The sequence below is a fragment of the Opisthocomus hoazin genome, chromosome 2 (genome assembly GCF_030867145.1).
Source record: "Opisthocomus hoazin isolate bOpiHoa1 chromosome 2, bOpiHoa1.hap1, whole genome shotgun sequence".
Taxonomy (NCBI): Eukaryota; Metazoa; Chordata; class Aves; order Opisthocomiformes; family Opisthocomidae; genus Opisthocomus; species Opisthocomus hoazin.
Window position 1 is genome coordinate 31,385,342 of NC_134415.1, and position 21,618 is coordinate 31,406,959.

Genomic DNA, 21,618 nt, shown 5'->3' on the forward strand with positions numbered 1-21,618 from the left:
TACCCATGAATGTCCAGCAGAGACTCTCACCACTACTTACGTCAGAAAAGGATGCCACAGTAACTTTATTTGCAAATTCTGCTGTTAGGAGGCTGGTGCTGTGAAGGTTTAATAGAACATAGAGACTGCTAACACCGACATTAATGGAGGCGCACCGGGGAGCACTGGCGTAACATCAGCTGGTTCTCTTGTATTTGGTCACTATTCAAAGCAAATGTTTCACCATCTTATAACTTGCTTTTTCTGGGACACCACTGAGCTTCAAAAGCTTCTTAATCTGCTCGCCTTCCTCCTCTTCTCCAGTTTTTCCTTAGCTGGTGCCGCTTTCTTTGGAAGAAGCTTCCTGGTCCTGGTTAGGTGGGAACTCTTCTGTTTTGGCGAAGGTGGTGCTGGTGTAGTTCTGGAAACACGTGCCATGTTCTCTTTCTGCATTGGCTTGTGATGTTTGGCCTCGGCTTTGATTTTCTGCCTCTTCTTACCAGACAGAGCTGGTTTCACTGTTGATGATTTTATCGTGGTGGATGGGGTCTTTTTAGCTTTCTTAGAAGAAACAGTTGGCACGGCTGCAGTGGGGGCAGAAGATTTTTTCGGAGGCCTGGTTGTTGAAGGTTCATTAAGCAGCTCAAGGACAGTCTCTGAGGAAAGTAATTAACATGGTTCAGCATCCCTGCTTTAAGGTAAAAGGCCAATTCAGAGATATGACTGATACAAACCCTTACTAGAGCTACAGCTAAGAAAAATAGCTGACATTCTGAAAGAAGAAATACACATTATATAAACCTCTTTTCTTCCATCAAAAGAGACTTGCATTTCTTGGAAGTAAAATTTGTTTAGTTTTAGAAATGATGGATGTATATTTAAGGAAAATAAGTCCAGACAGAACATGATGAAACCTTGTGCACTTCTTTGGCAAGCTTAACAATACAAATTTTTTGTGTTACACTAATATCTGGAAATCTCAGACAAGATAACCTCAAATTGCTAAACACTTTCTAGTCAATAATAAGATGTAACCCCTGCCCTAGTTGCATGGGACATAGGACAGAGAACGACCAGAGAAACAAAAATTGACTCCTCTAGATTTACTGAGAAGGAATTATTTGTCTCAAGGTACTTGCCACAGAGCCAGGGACAGGTGCTCAGAACTTCCCAGATCAAATCCTATGCCTAAATATCCTATGCCTCCATCAGTTCCCTTGGGATGCCCATTTCCACTATTACTTGGCAACACTTAGTGGAAAAAAAAAAAATCAGAGACTGGGATTAAGAAAAGGCATGACATCTAGTAGATGACAGAAGCACACATTAAATGTGATAATCTAACTCCAGGATTCTTCCTGCTCAATGCTTTAGTTTTTAAGACTGATGAAGATTTCAATCACATGCCTGGTAAGTTGGTTATTTGTTTTGCTTCTCAGTAAAACTAAAGCCCAACAACTTACTTGCACGTGGAACAAATGGTATCCGCTTACTCTTTGTGTTCACTGGAACAGGCTTGTATTTACACTTCCCTGGTGGAGCTCTCCTTGAAAAACAGAAAGCAGATATCTGAGAGATTGTTAAGGAAGTTTATTTATTCCAGAGGCAGACATCAAACCCCCACTGACACTTGCCTCTACTGGAAGAGGCATGAAAGCACCTGGAGTGCAAAGCAGGTGGAATTTAAGAGCCTAACTCAGGGCTGCAAGCCATAAAATCCCTGTCTGAAGGGCAATAGCAGCTGGAAGGCTGCAGCTTCTCTTCTACCACCCTTCTGGTCAACTTCCTGCTATCAGGCAGTCTGAACTGTCTTTATCCAACATCAGTGGCTGGCTGGTTTGTGTGTGGTCTGCCTGCATGAACGTGTATCCCACCACTGAATTCAGGGATGCTGGTTAGGTGTGTTCAGCTACACAACCTGCTGCTGGAGGCACAGCGCAGCGCTGCTTCTAGGAGCCTGGTGAATGCACTGGTTGAACATCAGACTATCAGTCAGTTTGGGTTGTCCTCACCATACTGGCTCGTGCATCCCATCTTGAAGTGGAGCAGTCTCATACACATAAGGCTTGACAGCGACAGTGCTTTCTGCTCACTCAGGCTGCAGCGTAAGGATCTCTGTACACACAGCAGAACACTCCCACACAGCCCCATGGAAGGTATGGTGACCTTCAAAGGGTGTCACTTCGGACACAACATAGTGCTGCAGCAAAGGGGGGCGAGAAAGGAAAGGACCAGGCAAGGAGGGAGGAAGCAACAACTGCAAAGAGAATGTATCTGTGTTCCTCTCCTGCTGTACCCTGACAGCTTCCCACTGTACAAACACACCTCCAAAAAAGGCACATTTTCCCTGAGGTTAAGCTGTCATATGCAAAATGACAGGAAGGGGGTACAAAGAACAGCAACAGACCAGTGTTTTCTGTTCCCCACCAAGGGAACTGCTGTAGGACAAGTAAGAACAGGCTCTTTCAATCTAGCATGCTTGACAGCACAAAGCAAAGCAAAGTATGACTTAAGGCATCACATTTTCTCGTGATTAGCATTATCCTTCAGACATGGGCAGAAGCCAAGTGCTTCATCCACACCATTTCAATTAAGAAAAAAAAAGTTACTAAAGCAGGGTTGTTGGCATTGCTTGTGGCTTTTTTCTGAGAGGGTTGGTGTAGTTGCCCCCCCCCCGACACCTCTTCCCTCTGCTCCTGACCAAGGGGATTTGGTGCCAATCCAGGCAGAGGCACACCAGCCCCTCTGCTGTCTCCTAGAGCACTGCTGGGTAGGTAAGCTGAAGTGTGGCACAGGACACTGCTGCCATCACCTTTCCCGGGAGGTTCCTAGGGAAGTTTGAGTTGCCATCAGGCGGATGGCAGTGGCCCTGCCAACATTTTGCGTGTCTTGCTGCCCTTGCCAGCGTGCTTGCTGCAGTGCGGGCAGGAAGCAGGGAGTGTCTGGGCTGGACAAACTGGGACTGCGCCCCTCAGAGGTGTCAGAGGAGCCAGTTATCCCAGTGACCACCCCCAGCGAGATGGAATGGAAGAATCCCATAAACAGCATTAAAATGCAAAAGAGAAAGGAAAAATCTCCGCTTGTCATACAGTCAGGCGGAGGGCAGAGCACAGCCCAGGCTCTGGAGGTGTTAGGACTCCCTGCTCCAGGGCCAAACAAGCTCAGCCTCCAGGGGAACAGTCAGTGCTTTGCGCACCCTGGACAAGCTCGCAAAGTGCTTAAGCAAACAGACAAAGGGCAAAGCTGGGCAGAGCAGCATCCGAGCTAAGGTAAACAAGGGGAACCAGAAAATACAAGAATAAATTCCAAAGAGCCAAGGGAGTAAGTGCCTAATCCTCCCCTAGAAGTGATGGATATGAAGCTCCAAAAGCACAGAGGAGAGCCGGCTTCGTTCCAGAAAGCCCTTCTGACCAGTGAAGCCATCGCACTCCTGGCAGGGGCTTGCTGACCCCCGTGGAGTCACCGCAACACGGTGCATTACTGCACACCAGTCCTCAGGCAGGCAGCCTCCTGGAAAGGCTCCCACAGGCTGCTTGTAAAACACAGAGCTGCATTTCTTCCTTTACAGCAGCAGGAAAGAGAAGAGGATTTATCATCCTGGCAGTCTTCGTAGCGCATTAAGGAGTGGCATAGGGACTGCAGGGCTCTTTTTGTGAGAGCATGCTCAAACTCTCAATACTTAAATTAGCTCACAAGTTGGGTTTTTTTAGTTGAAAATATTACATTTTGGTCAGCCACAGTCAAGGCAGTTTAAAAGCTTCCTGACAGACAATAAGTTGTTAAAGGCAGGGGTCTCAAGTAGTTACAGCAAGTAAAAGACTCAAGTTCCTATTCCCATCACCTTGGTACGGAGCTTGAGTTAACTATCTAGCTTTGGATTTAACTTCCCAAGAAAACATCTTGTTTTCTCCATTTTGTTAGTGTCAGAAATCCCTGCAACAGCACAGGCACGTTAGTACTGTATCTACTTTTCAGGGTGATCTGAAACTCATTTAATGCTTTTTAGCAAGATCCAAAAGCCTGTGAGGAGAAAAAAATTACATAAACATGTTTATTATGGTAAAAACAGACTTTTGCAGGGACAACTGCTTAATGGGGAAAAACATTTTGCTTAGAAAAATGCAGGTTCAAGCTCCATTATTATTTGAACACTGCATGAACCAGCAGGTTTCACTCTTCTTTGTGAAGAAAACTAAACTGTGGGCTGCAATGTATCTATTTATATGAAAGTGCATCATGGATATTTGATCTCATGATCCTGAAGGATAAGCACTGTAATTTGTAAAACACCACTGTGCTATACTTCAGATATGCAACCAAGGAGACATTGTTTTCACCCTTACTGTCCCGGACCTTTAAGGTATCTGAACTCTGTCTGTTTCTGGGTGCACAGATATTACGAGTGAGGAATAAATTCACTAAAACTGATTAAAGTCGCACCAGATGTATGGTGGGTGTACAAAAACGAAGGACTGGATACAGAGGTCAGTGAGATTATGTATCAGTAGTACTTGGCATTCTTTCTACTGTGATAGCTGGAGAATGTATGGTGATTATAGAAGAATTTGGCATGGGAAGACATCCTTTATCACTAACCTTGCAGGATCAATAAACTTGTAGAGTGACCCGTGTGGTGCATAGGCACTGGGATAAGAAGTAGACATAAAATACAGCTCACCTAAATGGAAGTGAAAAAAAAAAAAACCAGTGTCAGATTCAAGTGCCCAAAGGCGAATCCCAGTTCTTCATTTCCCTCTCTTCCCTGGCTCTTCACTAGTTCACACAGTCAGAAAAGAAAGCCCCTTCAGGCACTCCCTCAGTTATGTTTTACTATCAAGAAGTGGGCTTTGGTCTCACCTTGCCTGTGCAGGTGGTCTCCCAGGGACACCAAGTGATCTCTGTTGGTCGCAGCAGGGTTCAACATAGAACCAGCAGCCCTCGGGTGGGCACAGTGCCTGAGCAGGACTTTCATTACCTCACGTCAGTGGCCCTCCAAAAGGCTACTTTTGTCTGTGTAAATATGTATTTTTTAAACTTGTTTGTACCAAAGCAGCAGCCAGAAGCTACAAATACAGGGGAAGACCACACAAAAAATATTTAGCTATCTCATAGTCATACCAAAAAAATCCAGTGAGAGCTAAATTGGTTAATCCATGGAAAAAAGACGCTTCTTATTCGTGTATGGTTGTCAAGGAGAGCAACTACTCCTCGTGCCTTCCCTTTAGCACCCACTAGAACAATATCCAGGCAAATTATAGTAGCTTGCAAAAGAGGCAAAACTGTTATATTTCAAATTACATGACAACACCATATTGGTTTCTAAAAGAACAACTGGTAGAAGAGATGTTTAACATCCACTCACTCCACGTGTTGTTAGAACAGTTAAAAATTGCACATATTTCATGACAAAGCCTGCATTTCCCTGAATCTTTGGCAGAATATGCTAGCTGGATGATCTAGGATCTTTTTCACTACAAGCAAATCTCTTTTCTGCTGAATCGTGAAGCATCAGAGCTCACTAAAGCACATCTGGGTTCTCAAAAAATTTACAGTCACTTTTTGTATTACATAGCTCTGTCAGGAAACTGTACAAAAGTGAACAAAGTATGCATTGGTGCTTTCACCTTGGTGCGAGATCCGGTCATCGTGACCATAGCAATAATCCTATGCAGTCAGGCATTTCCACTCAACTTTCAAATTAGTGGCTTTCCTCATCCCCAAATACAGCCTTGGTGTATAATCCAGAGTGAAGTGCTGCTATTGTGAATAAGACTGAGGAATTTATACTAATGAAGTGGGGGAAATTCAGATAAGCTGTAAGAACTCAAGTGAGGATGAGCTGTTACAATGAAAGAACAAATTGTATTGATATAGTCTTTTCATTAATGAAACAGCATGAACAAACAACAAGAGGACAGGGAAAGGCTGAAAGAAACACGAGTTCAAACTCCTGAGAGAACCTGGAGCATTCAGACTGCAAGTTCACATGAGGATCTGTCCCCTGAGCTCTCCATCAAGCCGATCTGCAGTAGCCTCACAGGGCAAGACACTCCTCTAAACCCCATACAAACGCTACCTGCCATGCTGAGACAGCCACAGACCTGTTTTGCAGTGCCTGCCCTCTAGCAGCATGTGAGGAGCAACAGAATTTTACACATTTGCCCTACAACACAGAACTGACAGTACAGTTTCCAATAACGGTACAGCTAGCATGATACCTACCTGCTTCATCCTCAGCAAATGAGATGATGAATTTGCTATAAGAACTGATCATTCCAGGGAAAGCACAAGCTTTTCTGCTGCCAATGCAGATATCTTGCTGCTTCCACTTATTTGTCTTCTCCTCTTCCTGTAAAGCCATAAGTCGACTAGATGAAAAAAATAAAACCCAGTGTTTTATGTTTCCATTATCAAGATTAGTTCCTGTCAAAATCATGCATTACTCGAAAAAAAATGCGAGTGAGGACCCTGACTGTTGACAGGCTTTAATGTTTGACTTTTGGAAAAATGGACCTAGACAAAAGCAAATCTATCCTAAGGACTCTAAATTGGAAGAAGTTTAGATTCCAACCAAAGTGGTGTTATAATAGTCAGAGCCCTTAATGTAATACACAGACATCTGGGATTCTCATTTACTCTAGCTCAAAAAGTTTCAGGATGCTCTGATATGCTTATTTGCCCAGATAAGGCAAATATGGGTACGGAATGGGAGCTGCAGAGAAAACAATTAGTCTCACCCGTTCATGAAATCACCAAAAATATAGAGGCCGTTCAAGTTGGGTGATTCACATCCTCTGTATACATAACCTCCAGTGACGGACTTCCCCACGTTGCGGCCATATGCAAATATTGGAAGAATGTCATCTGTGAAATATAGAAGCACAAGAAGCAAGGAAATTTACATCCAGAGAGCACCAAAGAGTAATTGCTCAATGACACCAACAGGCACAAAAATGACTAGCAAGGCTGGTACAGTTGAACAAACAGCATACTTAAATTTCAGTGGGAATTGAGTAGCTTACTCCAGGACAGAAGAGACCCAAGGGCTTTGAGGAGCTCTCTGTGTAGTTGCTTACCAAGGCTTAGTCGTGATGAGCTTCCATAACACATAGGATCAAGATCAAACAACTGCAAGTTAATTCAACATCTTTGTAAGTTTGCTGACACTCTCAGCACAGAACATGCAAAAGTGTGCTATCTCCATTTTATGTCATGAGTCTTATAAAATAAAGGCTTTGCCTCTGGCAATGTTAAAATTGAATTCAGCCCTTTCTTGGGTTGAATATCAGATCCCACAAAATTTTAGTCTTGTCCTCAGTTTTTCCCCCAGTTCAAGTAGCTTGTCTTCAATCTTTAATGATGAGGATAAAAATCAACAAATGCAATTCATTAAAAAACAGATGTTAACAGAAAAATCTAATTAAGTTTTGTTGTCAATTGAGAATTGGGCCATTAGAAAAAATAACCAAACAAAGAAAACCTTGAGAGCCATGTGGGTACCAGCACAGCAGAGGATAAATGTTGTTAACATACTCTACGCTTGCCTGCTCACACGAATGTTTCACAAACATCTACATAAGCTTGAGACCAGGTGTTTTCTTCCAACAGCTTAATGAACATTGTAATAATACCCAGTTCTTCTACCATGCTTTCCAGAGAGCTTTACGAAGACCACCAATATCTGCTCTCTTTTAAAGGCAGCAAGTGAGTTTGTCCATCACACCCACAGTCAGACCCAGAGCACAGCTTTTGGGTGTTCTACTGCAGCACCCTACTTGCGAGACACACTGCCTCTTCCACAGGGTTTGTTTCAGGGTCTCAGCATCAGCCTGGTCCACTCTTCTTAGCCTTAGCTGTGGCTCAAGAGGTTCTGAAGAAAACACAAGATTGCTCTTCTACTTAAGCCTGATCCATTGCCTTCCTAACTTCATGGGGAAAATTCTGTCTGTCTGCAAAAGGCACAGGCTTTGACCCTAAACACTTTGTCCAGTGCAGCGTATGACAGGGAATTTCCTGAATAAGCAGGGCATCATTTCATACAAACACTGCAGAGCTGGGAAGAAGGAATATTCTGCTCTTAAGTAGTAAATAATCTCTGTTTAACACACAACACTGGATAATTTATCTTCACTGGAAAAATGGACCTGTAGTCCAGCAAATACACATGTACAATAAAGTAATCTTCTGTAAGAAACTTCCTCCTTACCCAAAGAGGAATTGTGGCAAAGCTTTGTGTCGTAGCATTCAAATCCCTCCTTTGCTCTCCAGCCGTAGTTCCCCCCTTTAACAATGATGTCTATTTCCTCAAATCTGTTCTGCCCGACATCCCCACAGAATATCCTCCCTCTTCCCTTTTTCGTGACAGGGTCCCCTCTGTCAACTGCACAGCGCCACATGTTCCTGACCCCGTAAGCGTAAACCTCGGGGCGGGCCTTGGGATCAGACACAAATGGATTATCAGGAGGGATGCGATAAGGCTTTCCATCAGGGCTTTTTCCATCCACGTCAATCCTCAAGACTTTCCCCAACAAAGCACTCCTAAAGAGAATGACAGAAAAAGATAAATCCCAGCATGAGAGCCAACCGAAAATGAACAATTCTCTCCCTCGTCTCCCTTTCCAAAGCAAAAGTTATCTGGCCAAGAGATAAACCAACAGCTGGTATGTATTGCAACCTGTTTAAGTCACAGAAGACTTTACCTGCCCCCAAAAAATTAGGTTCCCTCAGCTTTCAAAACATAACACTTGAATTTTTGAAATACTGCATTGGACAGACTTGCAGAGGCACAAGCACTTTCAGGTAGCACTCTTACTTTATTCTTCCACATGGCCTCATTTCCAAACCCTGTGTCCTGGTGGACAAGCTCAAGGCTTTCAACTGCCCTCCTACTTACTTGTTCTGAGCATTCCCAAATTTTCCAAAAGGGTCTCCAGCTTTCCCTCCATCCCCTGTGAAGAGATACATATAGCCATCCACACCGAAAAGCAGCTGCCCACCGTTATGGTTTGCAGCCGGTTCTTCAAGCTCCAAAAGATTCCTGAAAAAAGAGAAAGAACTCCAGATGTAGCTACTGGAAAGGACTGAGTATTCAGGTAGGCCACAGAAATATTGCATCACTTCTACGATTTCTGCATTTCTTCTAAGAAAGCAAGATTTCCCAGCTGGACAGACGTGTCGGCTTTGTCAGATAGGGTGCTGAGTTGCGTCCTGTTTCTTGTGAGCTGCCTGCCTTACAGCAGAGCTCCTGTCAGTATGGCATCCCCTGAGGAAACGTGTTTCCCATGAGCTGTGCAGCACTGCAGCCGCCCCACGCACTACAGCTCTGACCTGCACTGCATTAACGCCTCTTGTGCTGCGGAGCTTGCCCACCGCCACGAGCACAGGAGTATCACAGCTCATCTGAAAACACGGCTGCAAATACATCACGTGTTCTTCTTCAGGGAACACTTGTCGCCCTTTAAACTTTGATTGCAGTAGGTGTGTTCTGCTTTCTTATATGAGAAACAACTGGTGAATTTGAGGGCTTCAGAAGCAGCTTATGGTGATTGTGAACATCCAAAACAAATAGATCTACTATTATCAAATTATTCTCCATAAGTGACAATTAGGATTTTTTCTTAGCAGGGCGACAAGGCAGGTGCATACATGTCAGATCAAATGGATGTATAGTACTGTAGTGAAGCATCCCAGTTCTTCTATGGCACAAAACACTTCTAGGGCAAATGTTAATTTCACAATAGGCTTAAGGATATTACTGCTCTTTAGAAGGCAATACAAGATGGAGAGAGAAAATGACCTCAAAATCTAGATCCTGGGTCCTGTTTTCGGTTTTGTTCCTAGTCTGCAGTGTGACCTTGATCCAACCTGTCTCTGGTAGCTTCATATCATGCCAGTTACACACCTGAACCAGAGTGACTGGGAATGTGCAGGTTCTGCAAGGGGGGAGGGCAGGGACAGAGAAAAATAGTTTCTCATCATGGCACAACAGTAGCATTCAACATGAACTTTACCTTTCAGAGCGTGGATCAGCTTTGTTGACATCAGATGCCAAAACCTTCAGTTCACTGATCCTGATCTTTTCCACTCGGTTCTTATCCATGTATGAGTAATAGATATAAAACTTCCCATTGTATTTGTACTTGGGGTGGAAAGCCATCCCCAGAAAGCCCCTCTCATCCCCTATCCATGGTGTAGCCAGCACTATACTTTTAATATCCAGAAAGGGCTCCTCCAGCCGGCTGCCATCAGGCAGGTAGACCCAGATCACGCCCACCTGCTCAGCTATGAACATGCGGTGGGTATGGTCGTTCGCGTGCACCATGACCACCGGGTTCCTCAGGCCATTGGCAACCTCAGCCAGACAGAGCTGGAGGCAGCCTTTGCGGTCCTCCACCACTGAGCCCAGGTTGCGGTTGAGGGCTGTGTTCTTCAGCACGTTGGGAAAGCAGTAGTCCTCATCGTGTAGGTGAAGCAGGTTGCAAAAGTGCGTCTTGTTTGTCTCACAGCACTCTTGGATGTGCTTATCACTTGTCAGCAGGCTGATGGCAGAGTGGCAGTTGAAGTGAAACTCGGAGCAGTAGTCAAAACAAAGTCCTGGGAGGTTTCTTAGGGGTGTCCGAGGGTTTTCTGCATCATAGAGATGTGCAGCATATGGAGAACATTCCTAGAAAGTAAAAGAAACTAAACACGTGGCTGTGTACACACATGCAGAAGCAGCCAATGCACCTTCATGGAAGCAAACCAGTTAGTAAAATGAAAAATTAGTAAAGCAGAGAACATAATGAGTCATCTTTGAAATGGTGTAGTAGAAGGTCACTCAGAATATTGCTAAAGGGGATTTAGAAGTCAGTAGTTGTTTTCTTTACCAAAGCAACCAGCTGCACCTAAATTATTCCCAACAGAAGGGGGTCTGTGGAGGCTGTGGATTCTCCGTTACTCGAGGTTTTGAAGGAAGTGACAGGCAATGTCATTTTGCAATTTCTTCTTACATTTGCTTTTAGAAATCTCCCTTAGTTTCCCATGCTAGATTTTGAATTCGGTATTTTATAACCTGTGCTTAACAGTTTGGGAGAAGAATTTAAATCCCTTGCCGCAGCAACCTTTTGCACTATGGAGAATGTTAGCCTTCATACTTCAGACTTCTCCCAAAACTCCCAAATCTGAACACCTCTTTTTCATCAGCCAGCATCACAGCCTTTTCCAGATACATTTAAGATTTTACTTAAGCCACTTAAGCCCATACCTAGGTCTAATTAAGCATCAGGAAAGAAAGAAAAACAAAAAAACTACAGGTTCACCTGCATCTTCAACACTGTGCACAGCTTTGGTCCCCCTCCCAAAAGTAACATCAGGAAACAAATCCACAAGCATAGTCAAAGATACAGAACAGCTAATTAAGATGGGACTGAGCAGTTTTGCAGAGAGGTGGTCCAAGTAGGGTAACGGCCTGACAGAGGTCTGTAGATATCACAAGTGACATTGAGAAGATGCATGCGGACCACATGTTCACCCTTTACCCCAGAAGAAAAATGAATGAGCATTAGATAAAGCTAGCAGGAGCGAGGTTTAAAAAGGAGGTGAAACTCTCCCAGAAGAAATTGTAGGTGCTAAAGATGTACATTGGTTAAAGTAACAGGCTAAGTTAATCTTTGGTCTGATGCTGTACAACTTTGATCATGTTCTTGCATGCATCACTAAAACAGACTGTAGTTGAGATTTAAAACTGTTTCAGATAATTAGATACCCTCTTATGCAATTCATGTAGCTACCATTGACTATATGTGATCTTCAGGAAAAAAGTACTGCAGGCAACATTTTCAAGTGTTGTGTATCTAAAATTACGTCCCTTCAAATATCATTAAGTTTTTAGCTGTGCAAAATGTAGGTTAAATACTGGAAATCAGGCATTCTGTTTGAATTTGTACCTAAGTTTAAACTCATCTTGCAAAAATTCTGGGCCAGAACTTCCATAAAATATTTCCATTAAGATCCCACCTCTATCTTAATCAGCACAAAACTGCAGAAGTTAAAACAGAAGGAGCTAAATTCTGCAGAAAGATAATTTTACCGGTTTTCTTGCCAGCAGCCTGAAACAATCTATCCAGAGATTTTATTGGGCACACGTGTAGGAAGGTAATTACATAGACACTTGATAAATGAAGAACTACTACACTAGTATTTTTTCTGCCTCATTAAACAAGTTTGCTTCATTAAACAAATATGGGGCAGTTATACAAGCAGTGACCTTTTTTTTTTGGTGCAAGTAGCAGCCTTTCCAGGATATTTGATGTGAAGGCTGTAGACCCTCATTCCAAACTTAGCATAGCAAACTGTTTCCTTTGCTCACAGAAGAACCCGAGGGCTTTTGGCCATACTATGAACAGATACAACCTGTAAGGAGTAAAGCCCTTTCAACTCTCAAATGGTGTGGGAAGTTTCTCACTTTCCATTGCTGCCATTTGGTTATAAAGCTGCACAGAACAAGTTGGTTTCTGCTGCTTTCACATTGCATCTGTAAGGAACCTCTCCTCCTCTTCCCAGATCAGAAGTCCCCAGTCTGCAAAGGGAAGCCAAGTCCACCAGGTCTGTCCTTGCAGCCTAAGCCCAGCCTTAGTTGGCAGAACCACACCATTTTTCCGATGTTTCAGGTCTTCCCAGAACAAGGAAGGGCACCGTTAGGCCAAGTGCCATCCCCAAAAGCCAAAGCCTCAGGTAAGTGCCTTTCTGTTCTCACCTTCTTGAAGGAGCGCAGCTTTGGTGAAGGCCTTCAAGAGCACTTGGCTGCCATATTCATCCGCTGACGGTTACTAAGTCCATTAACCATTGCTCACCCCCTCCACTTTCACCAGTACACACTTGCACACCCCCAAATATTGTGAGTTTCTAGTTACATCATAGTTTTCACAAAATATGGTGCTGATCTTAAGTGACTAGGAGACCAGGAGAGGTGACAGCCTGATAAGGTGTCACTAAGAAAAGGTGGGGGAGAGCAGACAGAGCCTAACCCATGCTGCATTTTGAGTCCCGGGAAGTTCCCTTGTCCCCGCTCGCACGTGGTGACTGCTGGCTCACTGCTCCCTTGTGCACAAGTCGCAGTCTAAAGCTCCTCTCAATTCAGTTGTGAAACAATTACTTTAATAAAGTCTTTGAAAACATTTTTAATTTCTCTCAATAAGTTGGGAACAGAGTCCAGCTCCCAGACCAGCAATCTGAGAAAACCAGCTTCCTCTGAAACAAGGCATATTATCACCACCTCTGAGCTCCACCAACAGTTTGCAGTATAAGGGTCGTGCAGTTCATCCTCCTGAGTAAGCGTAGCCCCTGAGTGGCTGCTGTGCTTTTCCAGCCATCGGGCTTTCCACACAGCGTTTGCCTGGCGAACGACGCCTGCAGCACACAGACCCAGCAAGGCACACGAGACGGATGCTGTTCCTCAGGGTCTACACAAACTCCCAGGATCAGGTGGCCTCACTGTTACCGCTGGTTGCCTGCTTTCTTCCACTCAAACGTGCATGAAACAATACAATTAATCTCACTGCTTCATAGAGCGGAAGAAGCAGAAGCTGCTAAGATCAAGTTGATACTTCTCTGCTGTTTTGCAATACTTTCCCTGCAAAAGGAGTGTGCATTCAGCAATCAAATCAGGCCTCAGATGAAAACCGGCTTAAGAAGTATGTTGCTTTCCCTGCGCTAGCTCCTGTCCCATGGTAATATCACAGCTTTCAATCAGCTCGGACAAGGCTTAATTGGCCTTTCTGGTTTTTTAAGCCTCTCCTGTAGGAGCTTTCTGAACAGAGAAACATCTTCTCAGCCAGCTTTTCAAACAGCTGTTTGAGCTCATGTAGCAAGGTTTGCATCCAGGGAATTTTTATAGCCACGCAACTTGCACAACACCTCCTTAAGAACATTATGGGCAGTTTTCAGAGTTCCACATTCAGTTTTTAAGATAAATCCTAGATCAGACTCTAAACCTATGAATGCTTAGAACAAGTGTAGCTAGCAAAAATAGACCCAGATTTTGCCAGATGCAAACCGAAGCAGCTCTACCAGCAGAGCCAGATTGCTTTAGATGCCTCTTCCAGCCTGTTAGTTTTAAAAAGAAACAGATCTGGTTCAGAGTGACAGCAGGAGATCTATGATCCAGCACACAACCCCATCTAATTGTCTTCTATCTGGTAAGAAACACACAGCTCCACTGCCAAGGTAAGGTGCACTCCATGGCATCCTTCCTGGGCTCTGTGGAACCAGCAAGGCTGCTGCAGCCACCAAAACCAGCTTCCTCTGTGTAACGCTCAGCACACCACTCATCACCATGCCAGGAAGGCTGGAGGGGGGGAAAAAAATTGTCTGTTTTTTTACTGTCTGCTGGTTTTGGCTCTGAAGGAACACCTGACTGAATGAGCTGCTTTGTTACAACGCATCTCTACTACTCTGATCTCCCCCAAAGACATGAATAATGCTGTTTTCGCTGAATTAGAGTGGCTACTAATCATTCAAGTTTAGCAAAAAAGCACCTACACCTCTTTCTTGAAATTTGTTTTGTTCAAAAGACAAAAGCTAATAATACTATTTTGTCTACCATTGCTTCTGAGTCTAATCTTTGCATTCCAAGTTCCATGCAAATAATATCAATAAAAGCACTTGTTACTGGCAGCAGTTTATCTGAAGTCTGCTGTACACAGCAGAAATAAGCATTTGGCACAATTACATCCTGATCACGTATATGCATCTGTCTTTTCAAATTTGACGTGGCACTAAGTACATGTCAACATTTTATGGGTAGTGACTACAAATTGTGAAGATACTGTGGAGGTGTTAGAATGGAGATGTCATTTTCCATCCCTTCCACATGAGATCATCAGTAACAATTTAATCCAGCAAAGTGACACCACTAAAGCAAAACCATTCGGTAGATCTTTGCTCCTCCACTCAAGCAACAGCCAAACAATATTTGTCAGACAAGCCAACCTTATTCCCATAGCATCACTAACTTGAACAGGAAGAGCAACACATAAAACAATCACAAGCTTCTCCCCAAAGATTTAACAGTAATCTTACTCCAGAAAGATATGAAAAGAGTACTAACTGATTACTTTGAAAATATAGAAGAAAATACATAGGGTGGGTTCACTTTTTTGCTACAACATACTCTTAAAACAAGTGCAAAATTAAATTATGCCCTGCAGAACGAGCAGAGGCAACAGGCACGTTTTTACAGTCTTTTTTTTTTTTCTACTTGCAACATGGTGAAAAATCTTCAGAACACCAGTGCTGGTGGTTCTGCTGGAGCCTGTAACACATCTTTTTCTGCTTTACCAGCTGTAAAATGACAAACAACCCTGATGCTACTTTTTTCAGCCCTGGTGCTGTAAGGGTGTCCCAGCCCTCCCCAAGGAGGTGCCAGAGTCCTGCCAGCATCCAAAAGGAGTGGAAACATTTTGGTATACAGATAATATTTTAGGGCTAAGGAAATATTAACCAGAAGAGTTTTATATGTTTTTAGTAAGACTAAGCATGCCTTTTGGCTGCTTTGTGTTTTGGCATGCAGGAACTCCAGCTTTGCATGACTAACATTTGTTAAAACAGCAAGTCAGTTCTGCCCTCTAATTACAGGGAGCAGGGAAGCTCAGGAAGAACAGTGTCTTTTCTCATTGCACAATGCCTGTTTCTGCAAGCCAGGAGGACAGTGGGCAGAAAGCACTGATGAAAATGCGGTGACCGAAGCCTCAGGACTTTGCAGCAGCTGTGTGAAACCACTGCCTATTGAATTTTGTTCTGCCTTAACAACCACACCATTTGGAGCATCCTCAGCAGGAACACAATCAAAACACGTCCTTCATGGGGTCCAGGGATCCAAACACTTTGATAATTCCCATATTTCATCTGGTCAAATTTAATCCAGCACCTAGTAGCTGCAAGCAGAAAGCAAGTATTGGTCTGCAACTCTCCCCTTTGTTACGAAAAAATTAGCAATGCAGCAGGATTCCCATCATAATCCAAGTTGGGCAATGCTTTCATAAATCACTATTGCTAGCAAATGTCATTAAATATTGCCAGACACCACAAAGAGATGCACTTTACACAAAGCACTTTGCAAAATGCATGCTAAGGATTAGGTACCGTTACTCTGTCAGCCCACATTTCCCCTCTTCCCACACCTCTTTTCACAGCAACACAGCTATGAGGCTGTCAGAACCACAACTGATCCCTCAAGTCAGCCCAAAGCATAGGATACAGACACTATTTTTCTGCCCTACCTGACACAGGATATCTTTGATATACGTTTCACATAGCTTATGCCCCTGGGGATCGATATAATCCATGATGTCCCAGTATTTTGCTGCAATGCTGTTGTCTCTCTCCTGGTCACAGCAGCCAAAATTTTCATATGCAGAGCAGAACTCCAAATGAAAAGGGGGCTGGAAAGGTGGCCCATAATCCAGACACTGAGGATGTCCCAGCAGACTGCCTACGAGGCACAACAAGCAGAGGCAAAGAAATACATGTGGGCAAGAAAAAGAAACTCCAGAGCTCCTGCTGCTGCTCCTTCCAGTGCATAGCCAAACATTCACTTCCACCAGTGCAGGTTTCTTGAGGTCAGATGTATAGAAATCCCGGACTTCTTCGTAGCATGGTTCATTCATCCTCTCCACTTTATCAATTGCCAGCCCCAAAGCACAGCAGTCACTCAGGTTTGCTTACATTCTCTCTCTTTTTCTCTCTGAAGTTTACTACTTGGCAGCAGCGAAACCCTCCGGGCTGCCTCTTCGGTGTTCCACACGTCACATAGCTGAACCCTCCCCTCTGGAAATTTCTCATGCCCCTAGAAGCACTCAGAAACCTAATCCTTACATCTTCATCTAAATTGACTGAGAAATCCTTCACCGAGAAATATGAACAACATACAGAAATATGAAATGTGATACCTATATACAGAACCTGATCATCTCTCCCCATTTACAAAAAGCACAAGATAAGTAATTTTCAATTGCTAACTACCATTTTACTCAACTCAAAATGCACCAAACTGGGGTCTGGTTTTATAAACACTGAACAGGGGTCATAAATTACAACCTAATTAAGGCAGCAGTTAACCATAGGTACAACTAATTTCAGGACAAAAAGCTTTACAGACATATTGCTGTTACCCACAAATCCAGGTATAAATTCAGGGTTAAAATAAGAAGAAATTCAGAAAGTGCGGAAGAGGAAACACACGTTTAAGGGACCAGAACAACGTGAAGTCCACTGATATTCTGTGGTAACCCTGTCCTTTAGGTAACCAATTTCAGTGGGCTTTATCTCAGCTGCCGTTAAACTGATTTAAAGATACACGAGATCTCTTTTCTGCCCACTAGTAACGAATGCGTGAGCAATCCCACCAGTCAGTCGGTGAGGTACAGCATCAGCTGCATATGGAGGTGTGCCACGTTTGTACACACTGTACTCAGCCTGCCTTTCCGAGAGTGACATTTCCCTGGTGTCATGGTTAACCCGGCAGCCGGCAACCGAGCGCCAGACCACCGCTCGCTCCCACCCCCAGCAGGATGGCAGGGGGAAAGGGACAAAAGGGAAAACTCATGGGTTGAGATAAAGACAGCTTAATAAGACAAAGGAAAAATATTAATACTATTAACATTACTACTAATAACAAATTGTGTAGCCAGTTCCCAAGCAGTGACTGCGGAACATGGAACTAACAGATTTTGCAGAACTCCCCCCAAAATGACTGAACTCACAGAAAAGTTTGAGCTCCCAGAAAAGAGGATCCCTGCTCCCCGCCCAACCCCTATTCATAAACTGAGCATGATGTCCATGGCATGGAATATTTCCACTGGCCAGATTGGGCTCTCTGCCTGGCTGTGCTCCCTCCCAGCTCCTGCACTCCTGCCCATCAGCTGAACAGGAGAGACCGGAAAAAGTCCTTGATTTCATAGCAACAGCTGAGGACATCAGTGTTATCAACATTCTTCTGGTACTAAATCCAAAACACAGCAGCTACTGGGAGGAAAATGAACTCTATCCCAGCTGAAACCAGGACACGTAACTCCACTCCTCCAGAAGCGGACCAAGAGCGCTTTGACCACAACCAAGCACTTTACCACAAAGAAACACTTTTCTCACTTTACCAGAAACAAACATTTTCCTCTCATGTACACATTGCTACTCGTAACAAGGCAACAAACCCACACGCACCCAGAGCGCTCATCACCACCGTGCTGTACGCACCACGAGGCACGAGTTAGGCTCTCGGTGTGTTGCTGTTCTTCAAGTGATCCAACACGGAGGAGTCAGGCACGATTTCCCTAGCAGCTGCGGGAGCCATCAGCCAGTCTGATGCTGTTCGAAAGAGGCTTTAGCATGCACCCACCCACTAGACATTTCCATACAGGAAAGCTTACTGGAAAGTTAGGCTTTGTGATCTGTTCCATTACTTCTGAAACATCAGTGAGGAGCCAAGCAATTAAAAAAAGCAATTAGCTGTTTCTCCTCCCCACAGATCCTAGGAGATATGGCCAATGCACAGATAGCCTTTGTGCTGTTACTAGTGCCTTCTTAGTTGCTGCTTTCCCTCCATGGAGCACAGGCAGAAAGTGGGGAAGGGAAGCTGAAGGCAGAATCTCACGTGTAGGGATTCTTCCACTCATCAAAAACTCTTTTCCTTCTCCCCACACGTCACCATTTACTCCAAGGGTCTATCTGCTTGTGGCTCAGCACGGGGGGAAGTCAAAGCTCCCAGTCCTAGCTTCCCAATGCAATAACCAGTGCAACATGCCAGCTGAGAATACTCCCTGATTATAACTCGCCTCAGAGTCTTTATTGAGAAATGACTCTTAAAAGATCTCTGTGTTTTTAACCATCACCTGTTTTGCCATGACCAACTTCTGGCACCTTGATCATCCAACAGCCTGCCAATAATAACGTCTCTGCTTAGGACTTCTGTGAACTGGAAACATGCCAGTCACAAGATTCAGCACTGTCAAAAGATGAAGCATTTTAAATCCAAGTATTTAAATCTGCTGAAGGATCAGCTTATCTCAGTTATTACTCTCATACACTGGAGACAGTGACTGAAATTAAGGCATTACTTTGGTGTCCCCTGGCAACTGACGTATTTTGCAAGCACAATGAACAGCAAGGATAATGAGTGAGATCATTCACATACTCTTCACTTGTAACTACAGCTGCAAGTTCCCTATGCTTTTAATTCCTTCAGCATTACTGAGCTCTTTGTGGTAACTAACATCATCATCCACCAGTTCAACCCATTCCTGTTAAGAGAATGTGAGCACTTCTCTCCCTTTCCTAGAGACACATCACTTGCAGATAAAAAACTCAGAATACTCACTCATGTAGAGAACTGCACTTTCCACTTACTGGATACTTTGGACCAGGAGGCAAGAAGACTCCTTGCTGCTCTTTGATGAGGGCAGAAAAGCTAGCACAGCTTTACTTGCATTTGGCAAGGAGAGAACGCGTGACCTCCCACAGCGCTTGCTGCTCACGTTACCCAAGGACTCCTTGCAGTGGGCAGTCCTTGGCCAACGCACCACCTCCAGCCATTCTTTAAATGCAGCAAGATAAGACTTAGTGGAACTTTACATTTACCATCGCAGATAAGAACGCTAACTATGGAAAGCCCTGAAGAACTGCAAATTTGAACCAGTAAAAGGCTCATCAACCCTCTGATTCTGCAGTGACTACTCCAATGGTAACATGCACCTGTTTAGCACTGACAATATGCTTAGACTGCTCTGAAAGCTCAGGCAAGGCCTGCCCAAGTTTCCACTATTAGCCAGCTGCTCAGAATACAGAGAGCACAGTGGGGAAGAAGGGGGTCAAAACACATGGGATCGACATCCTTTAAAAGCAGCTGACGCTTCATCAGCTTGCTTTGCTTGAGCGTCAGTAAAGACATTCTTAAAACAGGACGGCACAAGCAGGAGTATTGAAAACACACATGGAACAACAAGGAAAGATGACAGAGCTGAAGTGAATTGCAATTTTGTGTAATCATTATGTTAGGTTTTAATATTAAAAGTACCAGACCAAGAGATGGAATAACAGGACAACAGACACTGGGTCTGTGGACCAGAAGATGTGGATTCCCTGAACAAGTTCCTTGCCTCTGCATAAAGGAGATCAGCGGAGAGACATGCTCTTAGTTTCATGGTAGGGGAAAAAAACCTCACACAAGTTTTCCACACAGGATGAAGATGTTAAGTCATAAGAAAACCAAACCTAGACCACAGAATCCAGAGCCAAAGCAGAATATTCCAGTCTGCTACGAGTTACCGTATTCAAAGTACAACACACAAGCTTGAAAACACCGTACGCACTGAGTAACTTACACAGGAAATTACACTCAGAACTTGTGATCTGCAGGTTTGTCAGCGTAAGTAGTATGGTGTCAGGACACAGCAAGTTTCTTGCAGGACATTAAAGAGCAATGCTTAGGACAGTTATGTGAAAGCTGGGACTGTGCTGCTCTTCTACTTGCTGACTGCAGCATGATAGTTCTAGCACCAGGAGAGAACATGATCCCTCACAGCAGTCCTGCTTCCAGAGGTCACAGGAGAAAGCTGTAAGCACAATGGATAAACAGATTTGTCTCAGCTACATCAAGCTCCTCTTTGTCCTCTCAATTCTCCTTACTGCATTCTTCTCACCTCCACCCCAATCTCCGCTGCTTTGTTTCAAATTTCTTCCGCAATAAAAAGATGGTTTCTCAGTTGCTGCAAGGCATACATATCTCCCACAGGCAGCTAAGGAGACAGAAGGGAAATTATATGGGACCTCTCAACAAGCAGCAGGGGCTCTAGCATTCAAGTTTTGTACTATTCTCTGTTAGGTTATATGATAACAGGTCCTCTGCACACCCACAAAGGAGCACAGAGGGACAATGGAAGGGGGAAGCCCATATAATACCCTGCTGGGATGCTCCCAGGCCCATCACAGGAGAGTCACCAGCCCATCAAAGGCAGATCTCCGCAAGTCCAGAGGAGCAGAGGGTCAAATGGCAGGCAGGAAGCCAAACCAAGGACTCCAGGGAAGGGACACCCTGCCTGGTTGCCTTCTAGGCTGTCCCAGGACAGCTTTAGCCCCACTGACCAGGCATGAAACCTATCAAGATGAGTCACTGGGAGCAACAGTCTGGATCACCTTTTGGACTAAGTGGGAGTTGCTTCCCAGGGGTGTGGGACACATCACAGGAGTGAGGCAGGAGAAGACTGTTTTGAAACTTCACAATCTAAATTAAAACTGTCAAAACTCAGTTGAAGACCTCCAACAAAAAACTAGACTACTAAGGAACAAGTCAGCAGCATTATTAGGGAGTCGGAACTAAGCTAGCACACAGGTCTGGAATGACACGTAATTGTTTTGCGTTTGTTTTTTTTTTTTTTTGATAGAACATACAGTTATGGCAAGTAGCTCACTTAATGTTTAAGACACATTGTCTTGAGGCACATATCACAAGACCCATGTTAACCCATACCAAAATCACAGATAAACATTCAGCTTTTAAAAGCATAGCTGTACTTATCCATATACTACTATGCTATTAGAGATATCTTTATTTCATTCCCAGAGGTAGTTCAAGCAGTTCATCCACCAGAGTTCTACAGATCTGTCATTAAA

The 21,618-nt window shown here is 44.0% G+C and overlaps 1 protein-coding gene across 1 annotated transcript; it reads right to left on the reverse strand.

Annotated features, from left to right (window-relative positions):
• Window positions 1-232: 232 nt before the first annotated feature.
• HHIPL2 (HHIP like 2) lies at window positions 233-16,622 on the reverse strand. The gene is made up of 9 exons (XM_009937381.2): window positions 16,236-16,622; window positions 9,990-10,642; window positions 8,873-9,016; window positions 8,186-8,517; window positions 6,717-6,843; window positions 6,202-6,347; window positions 4,576-4,657; window positions 1,443-1,525; window positions 233-635 (listed from the first exon to the last, which is right to left on the reverse strand). Exons 1-9 carry the CDS (start codon window positions 16,620-16,622, stop codon window positions 262-264), a joined length of 2,328 nt encoding a protein of 775 aa, XP_009935683.2. The 3' UTR covers window positions 233-261.
• Window positions 16,623-21,618: the final 4,996 nt, after the last annotated feature.